At 42.0% G+C, this 17,685-nt stretch overlaps 1 protein-coding gene and 1 long non-coding RNA gene across 4 annotated transcripts in view; one reads left to right on the top strand and one right to left on the bottom strand.

Moving 5' to 3' along the window:
* sh3bp2 (SH3-domain binding protein 2) overlaps positions 1-17,685 on the top strand; it is a 127,399-nt gene that overhangs the window by 31,285 nt on the left and 78,429 nt on the right. For 2 of the 3 annotated variants that reach the window (XM_043703980.1, XM_043703988.1), the window contains exon 3: positions 12,389-12,531. In XM_043703980.1, the coding sequence (XP_043559915.1) occupies positions 12,393-12,531 (139 nt within the window). In that variant the 5' untranslated portion in view covers positions 12,389-12,392. Of the gene's footprint in view, positions 1-9,935; positions 10,924-12,388; positions 12,532-17,685 lie in introns of those variants that run through there. The other variant, XM_043703976.1, reaches the window with a different exon arrangement.
* LOC122556801 overlaps positions 13,269-17,685 on the bottom strand; it is a 169,604-nt gene continuing 165,187 nt past the window's right edge. The window contains exon 3 of the long non-coding RNA XR_006313665.1: positions 13,269-13,327. This is a non-coding gene — a long non-coding RNA (uncharacterized LOC122556801). The remainder of the gene's footprint in view (positions 13,328-17,685) is intronic.

Below are 17,685 nucleotides of genomic sequence, written 5' to 3'. Positions count from 1 at the left end.
TAATGGTTCTTAACTCCCCATTATTTATAGGACAGATGTCAGAGTTAGTTTCTTTACTCAGAGAGTAGTAAGGGTATGGAATGCTTTGCCTGCAGCGGTAGTAGATTCACCAACTTTAAGTACATTTAAGTCGTCATTGGACAAGCATATGGACGTACATAGACTAGTGTAGGTTAGATGGGCTTCAGATTGGTATGACAGGTTGGCGCAACATCGAGGGCCAAAGGGCCTGTACTGCGCTGGAATGTTCTATGTTCTATTACTTCAAAAATCTATCTATTTCCTCTTTAAATACTTTAAGATCTAGTCTTCACAACTCTCCTGGGTACAGAATTCCAGACATTGTTTATGATATATATAAATAATGCAGAAGAAAATGTTGGTGAGGGGCAGATGCAGAGCGATGCTAAATAAGTTTGTGGATCAAACAAAGATTTACTGGGTAGTTGACAGTAAGGTAAAGGTGCTGAAAATGTGTTGCTGGAAAAGCGCAGCAGGTCAGGCAGCATCCAAGGAGCAGGAGAATCGACGTTTCTAGCATGAGCCCTTCTTCAGGAATGAGGAAAGTGTGTCCAGCAGGCTAAGGTACAAGGTAAGGAGGAGGGACTTGGGGGAGGGCCGTTGGAAATGAACTCAGATTTCTCCAGTTTCCTCATTTCCCCTCCCCCCACCTTGTCTCAGTCAAATCCCTCGAACTCAGCACCACCTTCCTAACCTGCAATCTTCTTCCTAACCTCTCCGCCCCCACCCCACTCCGGCCTATCACCCTCACCTTGACCTCCTTCCACCTATTGCATTTGGATGGGTATATGAATAGGAAGGATTTAGAAGGATATGGGCCAAATGGGACTAGATTAGGTTGGGATAACTGGTCAGCATGGGTTAGTTGAACCAAAGGGCCTGTTTCCATGCTGTACATCTCCATGACTCTAAGGTGCAAAACTTGACCTTCTCTTGGGAAATAAGTCAGAGCAGGTGACTGAGGTGTTGGTGGAGTAGCACTTTGGGGTCAGTGACTATAATTCTAGTAGTTTTAAAATAGTGATGGAAAAAGATAGACTGGATCTAAAAGTTGAAACTCTAAATGGGAGAAAGGCCAATTTAGGCAAGAACTTTCAAAAGCTGATTGGGGGCAGATGTTCACAGGTAAAGGGACAGCAGGAAAATGGGAAGCCTTCAAAAATGAGACAACAAGAATCCAGAGACAGTACATTCCTGTCAGGGTGAAAGGCAAGAGACATAAAAAACTGCAGATGCTGGAATCCAAAGTAGACAAGCAGGAGGCTGGGAGAACACAGCAAGTCCAGGCAGCGTCAGGACGTGGAGAAGTCAACGTTTCAGGTTTAACCCTTCTTCAGGACCTTTGACTCCTGAGAAAGGGTGAAAGGCAAGGCTGGTAGGTGTAGGGAATGCTGTATGACTAGAGAAATTGAGGTTTTGGTTAAGAAAAAGAAGTAAGCATATGTCAGATAGAGACAGCAGAGATCGAGTGAATCCTTAGAAGAGTTTAACGGCAGTAGGAGTATAGTAAAGAGGGAAATCAGGAGGGCAAAAAGGGGACATGAGATAATTTTGGCAAATAGAATTAAGGAGAATCCAAAGGGTTTTACAAATACATTAAGGACAAAAGCGTAACTAGGGAGAGAATAGGGCCTCTCAAAGATTAGCAAGGCGATCTTTGTGTGGAGCCATAGAAGATGGGGGAGATACTGAATGAGTATTTTGTATTAGTGTTTACTGTGGAAAAGGACTTGGAAGATATAGAATGCAGGGAAACAGATGATGACATCTTGCAAAATGTCCATATTACAGAGGAGGAAGTGCTGGATGTCTTCAAATGCATAAAGGTGGATAAATCCCCAGGACTTAATCAGGTGTACCATAGAACTCTGTGAGAAGCTTGGGAAGTGATTGCTGGGCCCCTTGCTGAGATATTTGTATCATCAATCATCACAGGTGAGGTGCTGAAGATTGGAGGTTGGCCAATGTGGTGCCACTATTTAAGAAGGGCGGTAAGGACAAGCCAGGGAACTATAGACCAGTGAGCCTGATGTCGGTGGTGGGCACGTTGTTGGAGGGAATCCTGAGGGACAGAATGTACATGTATTTGGAAAGGCAAGGACTAATTAGGGATAGTCAACATGGCTTTGTGCATGGGAAATCATGTCTCACAATCTTGACTGAGTTTTTGAAGAAATAACAGAGGATTGATAGGATAGAACAGTGGACGTGATCTATATGGACTTCAGTAAGACATGTGACAAGGTTCCCCGTGGGAGACTAGTTAGCAAGGTTAGATCTCATGGATTACAGAGAGAACTAGCCATTTATAAACAGAACTGGCTCAAAGATAGAAGACAGAGGGTGGTGGTGGAGGGTTATATTTCAGACTGTAGGCCTGGGCCAGTGGAGTGCCACAAGGATCGGTGCTGGGTTCACTACTTTTTGTCATTTATATAAATGATTTGGATGTGAACAAAAGAGATACAATTAGTAAGTTTGGGGATAACACCAAAATTGAAGGTGTAGTGGACAGCGAAGGAGGTTACCTCAGATTACAATGGGATCTTGATCAGATGGGCCAATGGACTGAGGAGTGGCAGATGGAGTTTAATTTAGATAAATGTGAGGTGCTGCATTTTGGGAAAGCAAATCTTAGCAGGACTTATACACTTAATGGTAAGGTCCTTGGGAGTGATGCTGAATAAAGAGACCTTGGAGTGTAGATTTATAGCTTCTTGAATGTAGAGTCGCACATAGAAAGGATAGAGAAGAAGGCATTTGGTATGCTTTCCTTTATTGGTGAAAGCATTGAGTATAGGAGTTGGGAGGTCATGTTGCGGCTGTACAGGACATTGGTTAAACCACTTTTGGAATATCTTGTGAAATTCTGGTCTCCTTCCTATCAGAAGGACATTGTGAAACTTGAAAGGGTTCAGAAAAGATTTACAAGGATGTTGCCAGGGTTGGAGGATTTGAGCTGTAGGGAGAGGTTGAAAAGTCCGGGGCTGTTTTCTCTGGAGCATCGGAGGCTGAGGGGTGACCTTATAGAGATTTATACAATCACGAGGGGCATGGATAGGATAAATGGACATTGTCACTTCCTTGGTGGGGGAGTCCAGAACTAGAGGGCATAGATTTAGGATGAGAGGGGAAAGATATAAACGGACCTAAGGGGCAACGTTTTCATGCAGAGGGTGGTACGTGTATGGAATGAGCTGCTAGAGGAAGTGGTGGAGGTTGATACAATTACAACAGTTAAGAGGCATTTGGATGGGTATATGAATAGGAAGGGTTTGGAGGGATATGGGCTGGCAGGTGGGACTAGATTGGGTTGGGAAATCTGGTCGGCATGGACGAGTTGGACTGAAGAGTCTGTTTCCATACTGTACACCTCTATGACTCTTTGACTACAGCTGGAGTACTGTGTGCGTTTCTTGTCTCCGTATCATAGGAAGGATGCGATTGCACTGGAGGGGTAGCAGAGGATATTCACCAGGATGTTGCCTGGAATGGAGCATTTTAATTATGAAGAGAGTCTGGATAAGTTTGGGATGTTTGCTTTGGAGCAGAGAAGGCCAAGGTGTAAGGTTTTGAGGGACACAAACAAAGTGGATAGTAAGAGCTCTTCTCTTTGGTTGAAGGATCATAATAAAGGAACATAATTTTAAGGTGAAAGACAGGAGATTTAGAGAGGATTTAAGAAATAGGTTTTTCAGCCAGAGTGTGGAGGGAATCTGGAGGGAAGGATAGTTGAGGCAGGAAACCTTATAAACTTTAAGTGTACTTGGATGAACACGTGAAGTGTTGTGGGCTATGTGCTGGAAAGTGGGACGATGTGGATTTAGTGTTGTTTTTGTTGGTGCAGTCTCACTGGGCAGAAGATTCTATTCTGTATGGCATGATTCTACGATCCTTGGAGCACTCCACTAATTCTGTTATTCCAACCTGAAAAAGCCATTAATTCTGAATCTCTGCCTTCTGTGTGTTAACCCATCCTCAACTCCTGCTAATACATTACCTCCAATACATGAGCTCCTATCTTGTTCAATAACCTTTTATGTGGCATCTTATCAAATGCCTTCTGGAAATCCAAATACACAACATCTACCAGTTCTCTTTTATCAACTCTGCTTGTTATATCCTCATAACCACTGCAGCAAATTTGTCAATAACAGTTTCACTTTCACAAAACCATGTTGACCCGTTTTGATTGCTTTAAGCTTTTCCAAATGTAATGCTACTTCTTTATTAACAGAATCTGGCATTTTCCCGATGCATATGTTAGGCTAAACTAAAACAAAGAATTGTGGATGCTGGAGATCTGAAAAACAAAAACAGAAAATGCTGGAGAAATTCTCAACAGGCCTGGCAGCATCTGTGGAGCCAAAGCAGAGTTCACATTTCGAGTCCAGTCATCAAAACGTTAACATTACTTTCTCTTTCCAGAGATGCTGCTAGACCTGCTGAGTTTCTCCAGCAATTTCTGACTTTGTTGCATATGTTAGGATAGTTGACCTATAGTTTCTTGATTTCAGTCTTCCTCCCTTCATGAACTGGGGTGACCCATTAGCAGTTTTCCCATAATCCAGTGAGTTCTGGAATATAACAACCAATGCCTCCACTTTTGCTGCAGCCAATTCCATTAAAACCCTTGGATGCAGGCCACCAGGTCTGCCTTTAAAGGTAAAAACAATGACTGCAGATGCTGGAATCCAGATTCTGGATTAGAGTGGTGCTGGAAAAGCACAGCAGTTCAGGCAGCACGGGGACTGGTTGGCTCAGTTGGCTGGTTTGCAATACAGTATTGCCAACAGCATGGGTTCAATTCCTATGCCGGCTGAGGTTACCATTAGCACCTTTTGTATCTGCTATCTTTGGGATATTTATAGAATCCTCCACCATGAAGATCAATGTAAAATAATGAGGTAAATTATGTACCATTTCCCTGTTCCCGTTATGAATTACTCAGATGCATCCTCCAAGGGTTCTGCACTCACTTCATATACACATACCTTTTTTTATATATACTGTGGAAGCTCTTCCTTTTGCTTTTTGTTTTGCCAATTTTTGCCAATCAATTTTCTCATTTATTAGATTTTAGTCATCTGCTGGTTCCTAAAAAAAACCCAAACCTCTGGCCTGCCACTAGTTTTCGCCACTTTGAATGCCTTAGTTTTTAATTGGAAATTCTCTTTGACCACCTTTATTAATCACAGGTGGTTCTTCCTTTTCACAGAATCCTCCTTTTTTTAACCAGAAAAAATTTTTGCTGCGCATTATGAAATATCTGCTTATATATCTAATAATGCTCATCCCCAGACTTTCCCCTTAGTGTATTTTCCCAGCCCCCTTTCCACATACCTTTCGTCATACCTCTGTAATTGGCCCTAATTAAGTTAAGGAGGCTGGGTTGAGAGAGACCCAAATTAATCTGGTCACTTGGGCAAAGAACTCAATTAGGTGCCAATGGAACACAAACCCCAGCAAAATTCCAGGACAGAAGAAGATAGGATTTATTACAACAAACAAGAAAGTGGTTTGCAGGAGATTAATTTACACAAACATTTGGAAGCAAACATTACAAAAGATAGCATAATTTGATAGATATGCCTGTTACATACAAGGACACTAAATTAACTGAAGTTATTATCAATGCCAGACACTAGCAACAGGTTTTAAAGAAGAGAAAGGTACCTCTGCCTGAACCAGGAAAGTCTGGTTTGGTCAGTGCTGACTCAGCCAACCTAATCAGAACCTTAGCAGCTACAGTTTGTTTGTAGGACCTTGCTGTCTGCAAAGTTTGGCTATGAGTTCAAATTCCAACACTACAATTGGAGAACTAGATTGAATTCAAGAAGCTTAGTACATTTTTGGTGGAATGGAACTAACTTGATAGCTTTCTCAAAGTGTTGGCAAAGGAGAATGTTGGGCAAGTTATCCTGTAGGATTCTAAATTACACTGTGCCAAGAGACAAATTTAAACTTGTGTTGAGTGAAGGTTATGTAAGGTATAAAGTATTCTGGATTAGTGGTGCTGGAAGAGCACAGCATCCAAGGACCTTAGAAATCGATGTTTCGGGCAAAAGCCCTTCATCAGGAAGTTTTTACCTCTAAGGTATAAAGTATTCCATCATTAACAGGCAATTGTTACCTATAATAGATAACTGTGCCTGCTTGATTTTGATTTACTTTATAACCACTTGCTGTTCTCTGCCCACAACCTCAGCTGTGATACAGGAAATGACATCTATAATTCAGAAATAAGGCGGTGTGAATGCAGTATATGTAGGCAAGTGGAGATGAGCAGACCTATAAATACCTTTCACTAAAATAGCAGCATTGTGCTGACACATTCTTGTGTGGCAACATCACACTCTGTAGATTGGAAGTTGGAATCAGGAGTCAGTCATTTACATCATGGCTAATCAGTATCTTCACTTCAATCACCAGCCTTTGTTCCAGAACTCTCCAAAACTTTATCTGCCAGAAACCGGTTTTGAAATTTTCAGTTGACTAGTTTTCTTTGGAGAGGGTATTGCATTCAATACAGTAGAAACATGAAATACAAAAACGAACAGATTTTGCTCTCCATTTCTTTTCAATCATATTTTCCACTCCCGTACCCTCAACTGTGCCTCAGTACATCATAGAGCATTGATTCATAAAGTCATCCAGCTCAAAAACATACACTTCAGTCCAACCAGTTCGTACTGACCAAATACCCCAAACTAAATTAGTCCCACCTGCCTGCACTTGGCCCATATCTCTCCAAACACGTCTTATTCATGTGCATAACTAAATGTTTTTGAATGTTGTAACTGTACCCAGATCTGTCGCTTCCTCTGGAAGTTCATTCCACAGGCTAACCCCATTCTGTGTACAATATTTACCCCTCATGCCTTTTTAAGTCTTTTTCCTCTCACCTTTAAAATATGTCCCCTAGTCCTGAAATCCCCCCAACCAAAAAGAAGTCTACAATTCACTTTATCTATACCCCTAATGATTTTACAAACCCTCAACCTCATACGCTCCAATGAAAAAATCCCAGCCTCTCCAGTCTGTCCGTGTAATCTGTGGCAACATTCTGGCAAGTCTCTTCTAAGCCCTCTCCAGTTTAAAATATCCTTACTGGAACAGGATACCTAGAACAGGTCACAGCACTGCAAGAAGAGGCCTCACAGAGGTACTGCACTTTGAATCCGAAAACTGTGTTTCTTTTCCCATTTTAGTAAATTATGGTCGCAACTTAGTCCAGCATTGCCATTGCAGTATTGAGTTAGTGGCATACTGTCAGAGGGCAGTTTTTGCATGAGAGGTTAAGCAGAGACTTTACTTTTTTTAATATACACCCAGAATGGCTAAGACACACAACTGAATGACTTTCCAACTCCCAAAATCAACCTGACTCTTTTTCTTTTCCCTTTTTAAACACTAACCACTGCTAGTAAAACACCCATGTAGCCAATTAGGTAGTTAAAACCTGTTTAGGCAATTCAAACAACCAAACATGAGGGTGAGGTAGGGGATGAGAGAAGAGACTAAATCAAAATGGAATTGAAAGAGAAAGGGGTCTGCTCTTTTCAACTCTTTATACCCAGAAGTGCTATCCCACACAACAGAGTGACTTTTCCATCATCAAATCATGGTGACTTTTTTTAATAAACTGCTAACCACCACCAGTAATCATGCATGTGGCTGACTAAATATTTACAAGCAAATCCCATATTAGTTAATGCAAAGCATCAAGACTGAGGGAGAGGTAGGGAGTGAGTGTAGGGACAGAATCAAAATTGAATTGGAGAAGGAAGGGGGGTCTGCTTTTGATATTTTTAAAATCCATTCAATTCAGTAGGATGGCATGGTGGCTAGCACTGCTGCCTCACAGTGTCAGGAACTTGTGTCTAATCTTCACCCTTAGGTGACTGTGTGCAGTCTGTATACTCTCCCAGTGTCTGTGTTGGTTTCCTCTGGGTGCTCCAGCTCCCCCCCCACTATTCAAAGATGTGCAAAAAATAGAAATTGCTAGAAAAGCTCAGGCAACATCTGTGGAGAGAAACCAGAGTTAATGTTTAGGTGGATTGGCCATGGGAAACGTTGGGTTGCAAGGATGGGGTGGATCTGGGAAGGATGCTGTTCAGGGGGTCAGTGTGGACTTGATAAACTGAATGGCCTGCTTTTACATTCCACCATCTGCTATGTCAGATTCGAACCAGTTTCCCAGAACATGACTGGGGTCTCTGAACTGCCAGGGCAGTGACAATACCACTAGGCTATTGCCTCCCCACCCAGAGGTCTGGCTTATTATTTTCTAATCAACCTGTCCAGAGATGTTGTTTTATACTTCAACCTGGGTCTCTTGGTTCCGAGGTAGGGACACTACCAATGTGCAATGAGAGCTGAGGGTTTGCTTTACTTTTCTTTTACCTAGAAAAATTATGACAAGTTGTCTGCGTTATAAAGGGCTCAGTTCTGGCTGAGCAGGCCATTGCTTGTTACGAAGGGAACTCATACTCAACAAACTCTCGAGGGAGATTAGTGATTGTAACGAGGTCAGGCCAGGTGGACCTCATAGAATATGAATTCCCTGATTGGGCTGTTAATCTGGGCCAATCAGGGAGCCCTAGCAGACAGACATTCTGACATTCTAAGAGCTGGCTGAGGGAGCTGGATCAGTGTCAAAGACTTTCCAAGCGTAAATAAGGGGTGACTTGGTGATAGGAAATTGGCCTCTGAGGAATTACTTCAGGGGTTATCACAACAATGAAGGTAGAAATCACCCCAGAAAGCTATAGCCCAACTGTCAGAGACACTAATATTGTCTAATCCTTAGAATTTCACAGAAGTTACAGTGCAAAATGAGTAATTTAGCTTAAATGTTTAGGCTTCACATGATCCTCATTCCTCCTTGTCAGATTATCCCTCTGTCCCTTTTCCCCTGTTTATGCTATTTTCCACATGGCAGGAGATTTCACATTTCAAATGAGTCTGGTTAATGAGATGTCAGCCAAATTATTTATTAGACTTATTTGTACTATCTTGTATTTGCAACTCCTGGAGTTTGACTATACCACAGGTGGAGAATTCTTCTTTTTGTCTTACCCTTCAGCCTCTTTCACAGTTTTAATTACATATTATAGGTCACTTGTCAATCTTCTGATTTGTAAAATAAAAGAGCCTCAATTTGTCTAAAAATCCAGAATTTAACAAATGAAATGACCTTTCAGGTTACAGGGCTGATGAAGGTTACAGACATGGACGCGGGTCAGGCCCCGAGAGGGTCTTATAATCATGGAACAGAATTTTAAATATGAAATATTGTCAGGCTGGGACCCATTGTAGATCAAACAGTATTCATTGGTGAAACTCACTGAACCATTGGGGAAAACGCAAATATGCATTTTAACTATATTAGAGGATATAATATTGTACCATTACTAATTCACAAACCTGGGAGATAATGCCACTCTTATTTTGATTAGGCATTTTACAACTGAAAGTATGTTGAAAAGTACCATTGCCACTCATATTTATTGGAGTGATGGTTAAGCGGCAGAGCAGAGGTGAAGGGCCGAATGGCCTACTGCATTTCTAATGTTGAAAGGCCTTTTTCAGGTCAATCTTGGGAACACTGCATTGCAAAGTGATGAGGCTGGGACCTCTTTATTCATCATGTCCATGTGCTGACCACAAATTCATAGAAAAAGAAGTCAGTTAATAAAGACAGAGACAAAATGTTTGGTGAAAGTGAGACTGTGGGTTCTATTGACTGGGAAATTCAGAACCAGGTCACGGTTTAATGATATAAGATAGATCATTTAGGACTGAGATGAGGAGAAGTGGAATTCTCTGCTACAGGCAGCAGGTAATGCCAAAACATTGAATGTTCTCAAGAAGGAGTTTATGTAGTTCTTAGGACTAAAGAGATCAAAGCATTCCGGGAGAACGGGGGACTGAGTTGGATAATCAACTGTGATCATCGTGAATGGGGCAGCAGGCTCGATGGGCCGAATGGCTCTGCTGCTACTTTCGATGTTTCTATATTGATGAGTTGAATCCATGGAAGAATAATTAAACAGGGGCATTTCTCTTGTACCATGTTCCCTTTGTTTAATTTTATTTAAAAAATGTATGACTGAGTTTTAAACATATAGCATAGTGTGACAGTCTTGGATATTCTGAAAATGTTTCGCACACAAATGGTAATGAGGGGCAGAAGCATCATTTTGGAACTTCAAGTTTGATATTTTAGACCCTTTTACGCCATCGTAATTCCATCTGAGTGTGGAGTAGACAATATTGAAAGGTATAAATTTACTGATTCGCCAATGAACAGACACTTCATGTCAAGTCCTGTCTGGGAAGATTTTCTTGTTGCACGAGTCGGGTGTGGGGAGGGAATGCATCTGATCATGTTGTTGCAGAATTATTACGAAAAGTTCCTTTGACCAACTTGTACAGCTTCCGGCTTCCTGTGAATGTGAAAGTCAGGAAACCAAATAGAGTTTATGAATACATATGGTACATAAATATACAAGTATGGAACGGGTCTGAAATAGGGAGTAGCTGTTGGAAGAAGTTGTCAGCGAGAATTTTCCTTCCAGTGTTAGGCGTGAGTAGGATGACAGTTTGTCAACATTTGGAGAGGTGCAGATATCACTGATCTCTCAGGATACAAAGCCCACGAACAACCCGTTTCCATTCTCCTTTTTCGAAGCAGATGGTGGGAAGGCTGTTTGGTGCATTTTCACGAATCGCTTGCCTTCAGTGGATTTGTAGATGGATCGTTGTTAAAGAAGTTATTGGATTGTTTGGTACAAGGCAATGGAAACAGCCAAGTTGTGAATATTTTTAATTAACTTGTTCAAACATGACACGCCTCCGGAACAGATGGGATTTCAACCAAAACCTCCTGATCCAGAGGTAGGCACACGACCACTGCACTGGGGCTATTTTCTCTGGAGCGTCTGAGGCTAAGGGGTGACCTTATAGAGGCTTATAAGATCATGAGGGGCATGGAAAGTATGAATAGTCAAGGTATTTTGCCCAGGGTAGGGAGGCAAAGGTGAGAAGGAAAAGATTTTAAAAGGACCTAAGTAACAATGTTTTCACACAGAGGATGGTGTCTGTATGGAATTAGATGCCAGAGGAGCTGGAGGCTGTACACTTAAAAGGGATATATGGGGATTTCAATAGAAAGAGTTTAGAGGGATATGGGTCAAATGCTGGGAAGTGGGACTAGATTAATTTAGAATATCTGGTCAGCATGGAAGTGTTGGACTGAAGGGTCTGTTTCCATGCTGTACATCCCTATGATTCAAAGAACAAGTGGGCATAGATTCAAAGTGAGGAGAAAGTGAGGGCTGCAGATGCTGGAGATCAGAGCTGAAAATGTGTTGCTGGAAAAGCACAGCAGGTCAGGCAGCATCCAGGGAACAGGAGAATCGACGTTTCGGGCATGAGCCCTTCTTCAGGAGAAACGTCGATTCTCCTGCTCCTTGGATGCTGCCTGACCTGCTGCGCTTTTCCAGCAACACATTTTCAGCATAGATTCAAAGTGATCTGAAAATGAAGCAAGAGTGAGTGAGAAAAAGTGGATGATAATTTGGATAGAAATGGTGTGCAAGAATATGGGGAAAAAGCAGGTGATTGGCACTGGGTAATAGAACTGATGCAGACACGATGGGCCAAATGGCCTCCTTCGACAGTGTAACAGTTCTATGATTCTGTGAGATCTTCAAAATCCATGATCTGAGTAGGGAAAATAGGGAGAAACTTGTCCCATCAGCAAAAGTGTTCAAGTACCAAAGGACAATGATTTAAGATTAATTGCAGAAGAACCATATATTTTCTTACACAACGGGTGGTTGGGATCTGGAATGCAATACCTGAGTGAATAGTGGACCTAAAATCAATGATGGCTTTTGAAAGAAAATTAGGTAATTACCTGAAGAGAACAAAATTTACAGGGCTAAAGACAGGAATGGTACATGAATAGGTAGGGTTTAGAGGGTTATGGGCCAAGTGCTGGCAAATAGGACTAGATTAATTTAGGATATTTGGTCGGCATGGACAAGTTGGACCAAAGGATCTGTTTCTGTGCTGTACATCTCTGTGACTCTATGACTGTAAGTGGACTGTTCTTGCAGAGAATAGGAATGGATAGGATGGACAGAGTAACTTCCTTCTGTACTGAAACCATTCTGTGATTCTATGACTCTGCGGTGACAATAAAAATACAAGTATACAAGTATGGTCTAAAATTCAGTGAAGACTCAAGCCTATTTAAATAACTTGAGTACTGTACTAAGTTGCAGCAATGAACTCACCTTGTTTGGGTTTGTTTGAATTTAATACATAATCAGCAATTTTTAATATTTTGTTTCAGCACAATGGCCACTGGAATGGAGGAGAATTGGCCGGTCCCAATGAGAGCGATTGGAGCTCAGAACCTTCTCACTATGCCGGGAGGAGTTACACAGTCTGGCTATCTCCATAAGAAAGGAGGATCCCAATGGAAGATCATGAAGTGTAAGTTTGTCAGTCACACAGTTTGTTATTTCAGTTTTATCGTTAGCTCCTTTCACTGATATCAGATTCGGAGCATCTTCCACTCCCACCTAATGTCAGTTTCCTCTAACTTTCCTTTCACTGATTGTATATCCGATATCTCTGTGAAACTCTCCAGGATCGTTTACTATATACATTTTAAGAAATGCAGGGTTTTGGCATTTATACATGTTCTGGGTTGCTTATAGAGAATTAGGTAGATACAACTGTGTGATAAATATGGGCCAACACATTAGGAGAAACTGGCTCCTTGACTTCATAACAGCAGTCCAAGATTCTATTACATTCTGCCGAGAGAGGAGGCAGGAATGTTAGTTTAATGTCTCATCTGAATGTTCACGTTTGGTGGAGGGGGGTCAGTAATTTAATAAGATTATTTTCACTTGCCCATGATTGTAATGTTTTGTGGGAGATGAAATGTCCACTACTGTCAGTATCATTCACTTTTCCTCTTCCTGCAGCTGGACAGTGCAGCTCCACTGATATTGATAGGCTCAGTGGTTACACACTGCTCAGCCACATTCCCTGAACCTGGGCAATAGTCCAAAAGCTATGGGGAAAGCGGCGAGATAAAATTCAGCTTGCTCTTTGTCTCCCACACTCTAACAGGAGTAACATGCAAGATCATAGATGCTGTGACTAACTCTGACTGGGATTATTTAGTGTGGAGAAGGTGCTTTATGTCTGCATTTACTCACTGTGTCTGTTTCTTTTGCACTGTAGGTCTGTTTTACTCTTCTTCCCCTTTTTTGAATTCCTGGCACCACACATTATGGTAGGAAAGACAGAAAGACACATTCTGTCAGTCATTCTGAAAGCAGCTGATGTGAAAGTCTAAATTTGATCAAATCTCCAATTTCTCTGCCTGCCTATAGGGTGAAGCCTGGTCTTTGGCTACTGTCCCACACCAAGGAAGTGGGAAATCCAAATACTTCAACATTTATTTCAAAATTGTGTAGAATCACGGCAGAACAGAAGGGCAGGGCAGCAAGTCTGGGGACCCTGGGTACCGAGGGACATTGACAGTTTGATAAAGGAAAAGAAGAAAGCATATTTTAGATTCAGAGCATTAAAAACAGGGAAGGCCCCTCAGGAATAAACAGTGTAGGGAGATATTTACAAAAAAGAATTAGGAGGGCAAAGTGAGGCCAGAAAATATCTTTTGCAGATGGCATTATGGAAAACCCCAAAGCTTTTTATAAGTATATTAAGAGTAAGAGGACTAACAGGGAAAAAAATGAGACCCATCAGAGACCAAAGGGACAACCTGTGTGTAGAACTAATGGACATGGGTGAAGTCTGAAGTGAATACTTCTCTTCTGTATTCACAGAGGAAAAAGACATTTAGTTGGAGATTTCAGTTTGGATGGTGAGATTCTAGAACACATTAAGATTAATAAGGTCGATGTTTTAGCAGGCATACATGATGCATAAAGCCTCAAGTCCTAATTAAATATATCCTCGGTTGCCATTGGAGGTGAAGGAGGAGATTGCTGGGTCCCTGGCAGAGATATTTAATACTTTGCTGACCTTAGGTGAAATGCCAGATAACTCGAGGACAGCTAATGTAATTCCTTTGTTCAAGAAGGACAGCAGGGATAGGCCATGTAATTACAGACCAGTTAGTCTGATGTTAGTGATGGGGAAATTATTACAAAGAATTCTTAGAAACAGGATTAATCAACACTTGGAAAGGCAGGGATAGTCAGCACAGATTTGTAAGAGGGAAATCCTGTCTGACTCATTTATCTTTTGAAAAGGTGGCTAAATATATTGAGGAGGGTAGTACAGCTGATGTAGTTTACACGGACTTCAGTAAGACCTTTTGACAAAGTCCCACATGGAAGGCTAGTGAAAAAGGTAACAGCCCATGCGATTCAAGGCAAGTTACAAAACTATATTCAGAATTGGCTTCCAAATAGAAGGCAAAGGGTGATATTGAATGGTTGCTTTAGTGATTGGAAGCCACTGACCAGTGTGAAATACATGGCTCGGTGCTGTTTGATATGTATGTTAATGACTTGGATGTGAATGTAGAAGGTTTAATTAATAAGTGTCTTCAGGATACTAACAGGGAAAGAGAAGGTAGATAAAAATAAACTATTTCCACTGCTGAAGATTCTAGAACGAGGGAGGATAGTCTAAGAATTAGGCCAGGCCATTCAACAGAGATGTTAGAAAACACTTCTACATGCAAGAAGAAGTGGAGTTTTGGACTCTCTCTAATAGCAGTTCATGCTAATTCAATTTGTAAGTTAAAAAAAAACAAATTTTTATTTAACAAGGATGATGGGATTTGGGCCGAGGGCAGTTATATAGAATTAGGCCACAGAGCAGCCATGACCTTTTTGAATGGTGCAGCAGGCTCGGGGAGCTGAATGGCCTACTCTTGCTCTTGTGTTCTGACCTTCCTAAGGTTGTAGATGACACGAAAGTTGGTGTGAGGAGGATGGTCTCAGGCTACAGTCTGATTAGCTGGTAAATTGGGCAGAGCAATAGCAGATAGAATGTAATCCTGCTAAGTGTGAGGTGATGCATTTGGGATGGTGAAATAACTGCACAGAGGCTGGTGTCCTGTCACCAAGTCACCCTGTATTTACACGTGCACAGTACATGCAGCTAGTTCAGAGCCAGTCCCTAGAGTGAGAATACTCTCTGAGACTCCTGTTTATATCAGCCAGGGTTTCCTGATTGGCCTATGGGAGTACTGAGGAACAAAGGATTTTGATGTACAAGTGTATAGATCCCTGAAGGTGTCAGCACATGTAGATAGGGTGGGAAAGAAGCCATACAGGATTTTTGCCTTCATTAGCCAGGGTGCAGGATATAGGAGCAACAAAGTCTTGTTCAAGCTTTACTGAGCATTGGTTAGGCCACAGCTGGAATACTGTGTAAAATTCTGGTCACCATACTATCATAGGGACATATTTGCACTGGAGAGGGTGCAGAGGTGATTCACCAGGATGTTGCCTGGAATGGAAAGATAGTAGATGTATCTAAGACCAGAGGGCATAAGTTTAAGGTGAGGAATAAGTGGATTAGAGGGAATCTGAAGAAGAATGTTTTCACTCAGAGGTGGGAGATATATGTTGCCTGAGACCTTGGTGAAGGCAGGTACTCTCATAACATTTAAGAAACGTGAACACACACTTAAAATGCCAGAGTATAGTAGGCTATGGACAAAGAGCAAATACATAAGAACATAAGAACTAGGAGCAGGAGTGGGCCATTCGGCCCTTCGAGTCTGCTCCGCCACTCAATAAGATCATGGCTGACCTTTTCATGGACTCAGCTCCACTTACCAGCCCTCTCACTGTATCCCTTAATTCCTCTGTTGTTCAAAAAAAATCTAGCTTAGCTTCAAAAACGTTTACTGAAGTAACGTCAACTACTTCACTGGGCATGGAATTCCATAGATTCACAACCCTCTGGTGAAAAGGTTCCTTCTTAATTCAGTCCTAAATCTGTTCCCTCTAATCTTGAGGCTATACCCTCTTATCCTAGTTTCAACTGCCAGTGAAAACATCCTCTCTACGTCTATCTTAACTATCCCCTTCATAATTTTATATGTTTCTTTCAGATCCTCCTCATTCTTCTGAATTCCAATAAATATAATGTTACTACTATAATGCTACTCACTCTCTCCTCATAAGCCAACCCCCTCATCTCCAGAATCAGCCTAATGAATCTCCTCTGCACCCTCTCTTGCGCCAGTACATCCTTTCTCAAGTAAGAAGACCAAAACTCGCAGTACTCCAGGTGTGGCCTCACCAGCACCTTGTACAGCTACAACATAACCTCCCTGCTTTTAAACTCAATCCCTTTAGCAATTAAGGACAAAATTCCATTTGCCTTCTTAATTACGTGTAGTATCCGCAGACCAACCTTCTGTGATTCATGCACAAGGACACCCAGGTCCCTCTGCATAGCAATCGTGAGTGTGGTGCTGGAAAAGCACAGCCAGCCAGGCAGCATCCAAGGCGCAGGAGAATCAACATTTCGAGCATAAGCTTAGGCCTGAAACGTCGATTCTCCTGCTCCTCGGATGCTGCCTGACTGGCTGTGCTTTTCTAGCACCACACTCTCGACTCTGAACTTCAGCAACTGCACTTTTTCCTCACTTTTTCCCTCTCAGCAGACTGCATGTTTTTATCATTCAAGTAATAATCCTTTTTACTGTTACTCCTACCAAAACCATTTATTAACATTGTATTCCATCTGCCAGACCTTTGCCCACACACTTAATGTATCTATGTTCCTCTGCAATGTTTCACAGTTCTCTGCACACTTTGCCTTGTCACTCATCTTAGTGTCATCTGCAAACTTACCTACATGTGGTCCCCAACTCCAAATCGTCTACGTAAATTGTGAATAATTGCAGTGCCCAACACCGATCCCTGAGGCATGCCACTGGTCGCTGATTGCCAGCCAGAATAGCACTCACTTATCCCCACTCTTTGCTTCCTATTAGTCAACCAATCCTCTATCCATGCTATACTTCACTCGTAACACCATGCATCCTTATCTTGTGCAGCACCTTGTCAAAGACCTTTTAGAATTTTAGGTACACCACATTCACTGGGCGCCCGTTGTCCACCTTGCTCATAATGTCTTCATAGAATTCCAAAAGATTTGTTAAGCATGACCTGCCCTTCATGAACCCTGTCTGTCCAATGGGATAATTTCTAACGAGATGCTTTGCTATTTCTTCCATGATAATAGATTCAAGCATCTTCCCCACTACAGAGGTTAAGCTCACTGGTCTATAATTCCTCATCTTTTGTCTACCTCCCATTTTAAACAGTGGCGTCACATTTGCTGTTTTCCAATCTGCTGGGACTGCTCCACAGTCCAGCGAACTTGGGAAAATTACTGCCGGTGCACGTGCTATTTCTCCCGCCATCCCTTTTAGTACTCTGGGATGCACTCCATCAGGGCCAGGAGACTGTCTATCCTTAGGTAAAAACAATGACTGCAGATTCTGGATTAGTGGTGCTGGAAGAGCACAGCAGTTCAGGCAGCATCCAAGGAGCTTCGAAATCGACGTTTCGGGCAAAAGCCCTTCATCAGGATGAAGGGCTTTTGCCCGAAACCTCGATTTCCGAGGTCCTTGGA

Source organism: Chiloscyllium plagiosum, chromosome 2 (assembly GCF_004010195.1).
Source record: "Chiloscyllium plagiosum isolate BGI_BamShark_2017 chromosome 2, ASM401019v2, whole genome shotgun sequence".
Lineage (NCBI taxonomy): Eukaryota > Metazoa > Chordata > Chondrichthyes > Orectolobiformes > Hemiscylliidae > Chiloscyllium > Chiloscyllium plagiosum.
The sequence above is the reverse complement of the archived record's forward strand: the minus strand, read 5'-3'. Positions and strand labels throughout refer to the sequence as shown.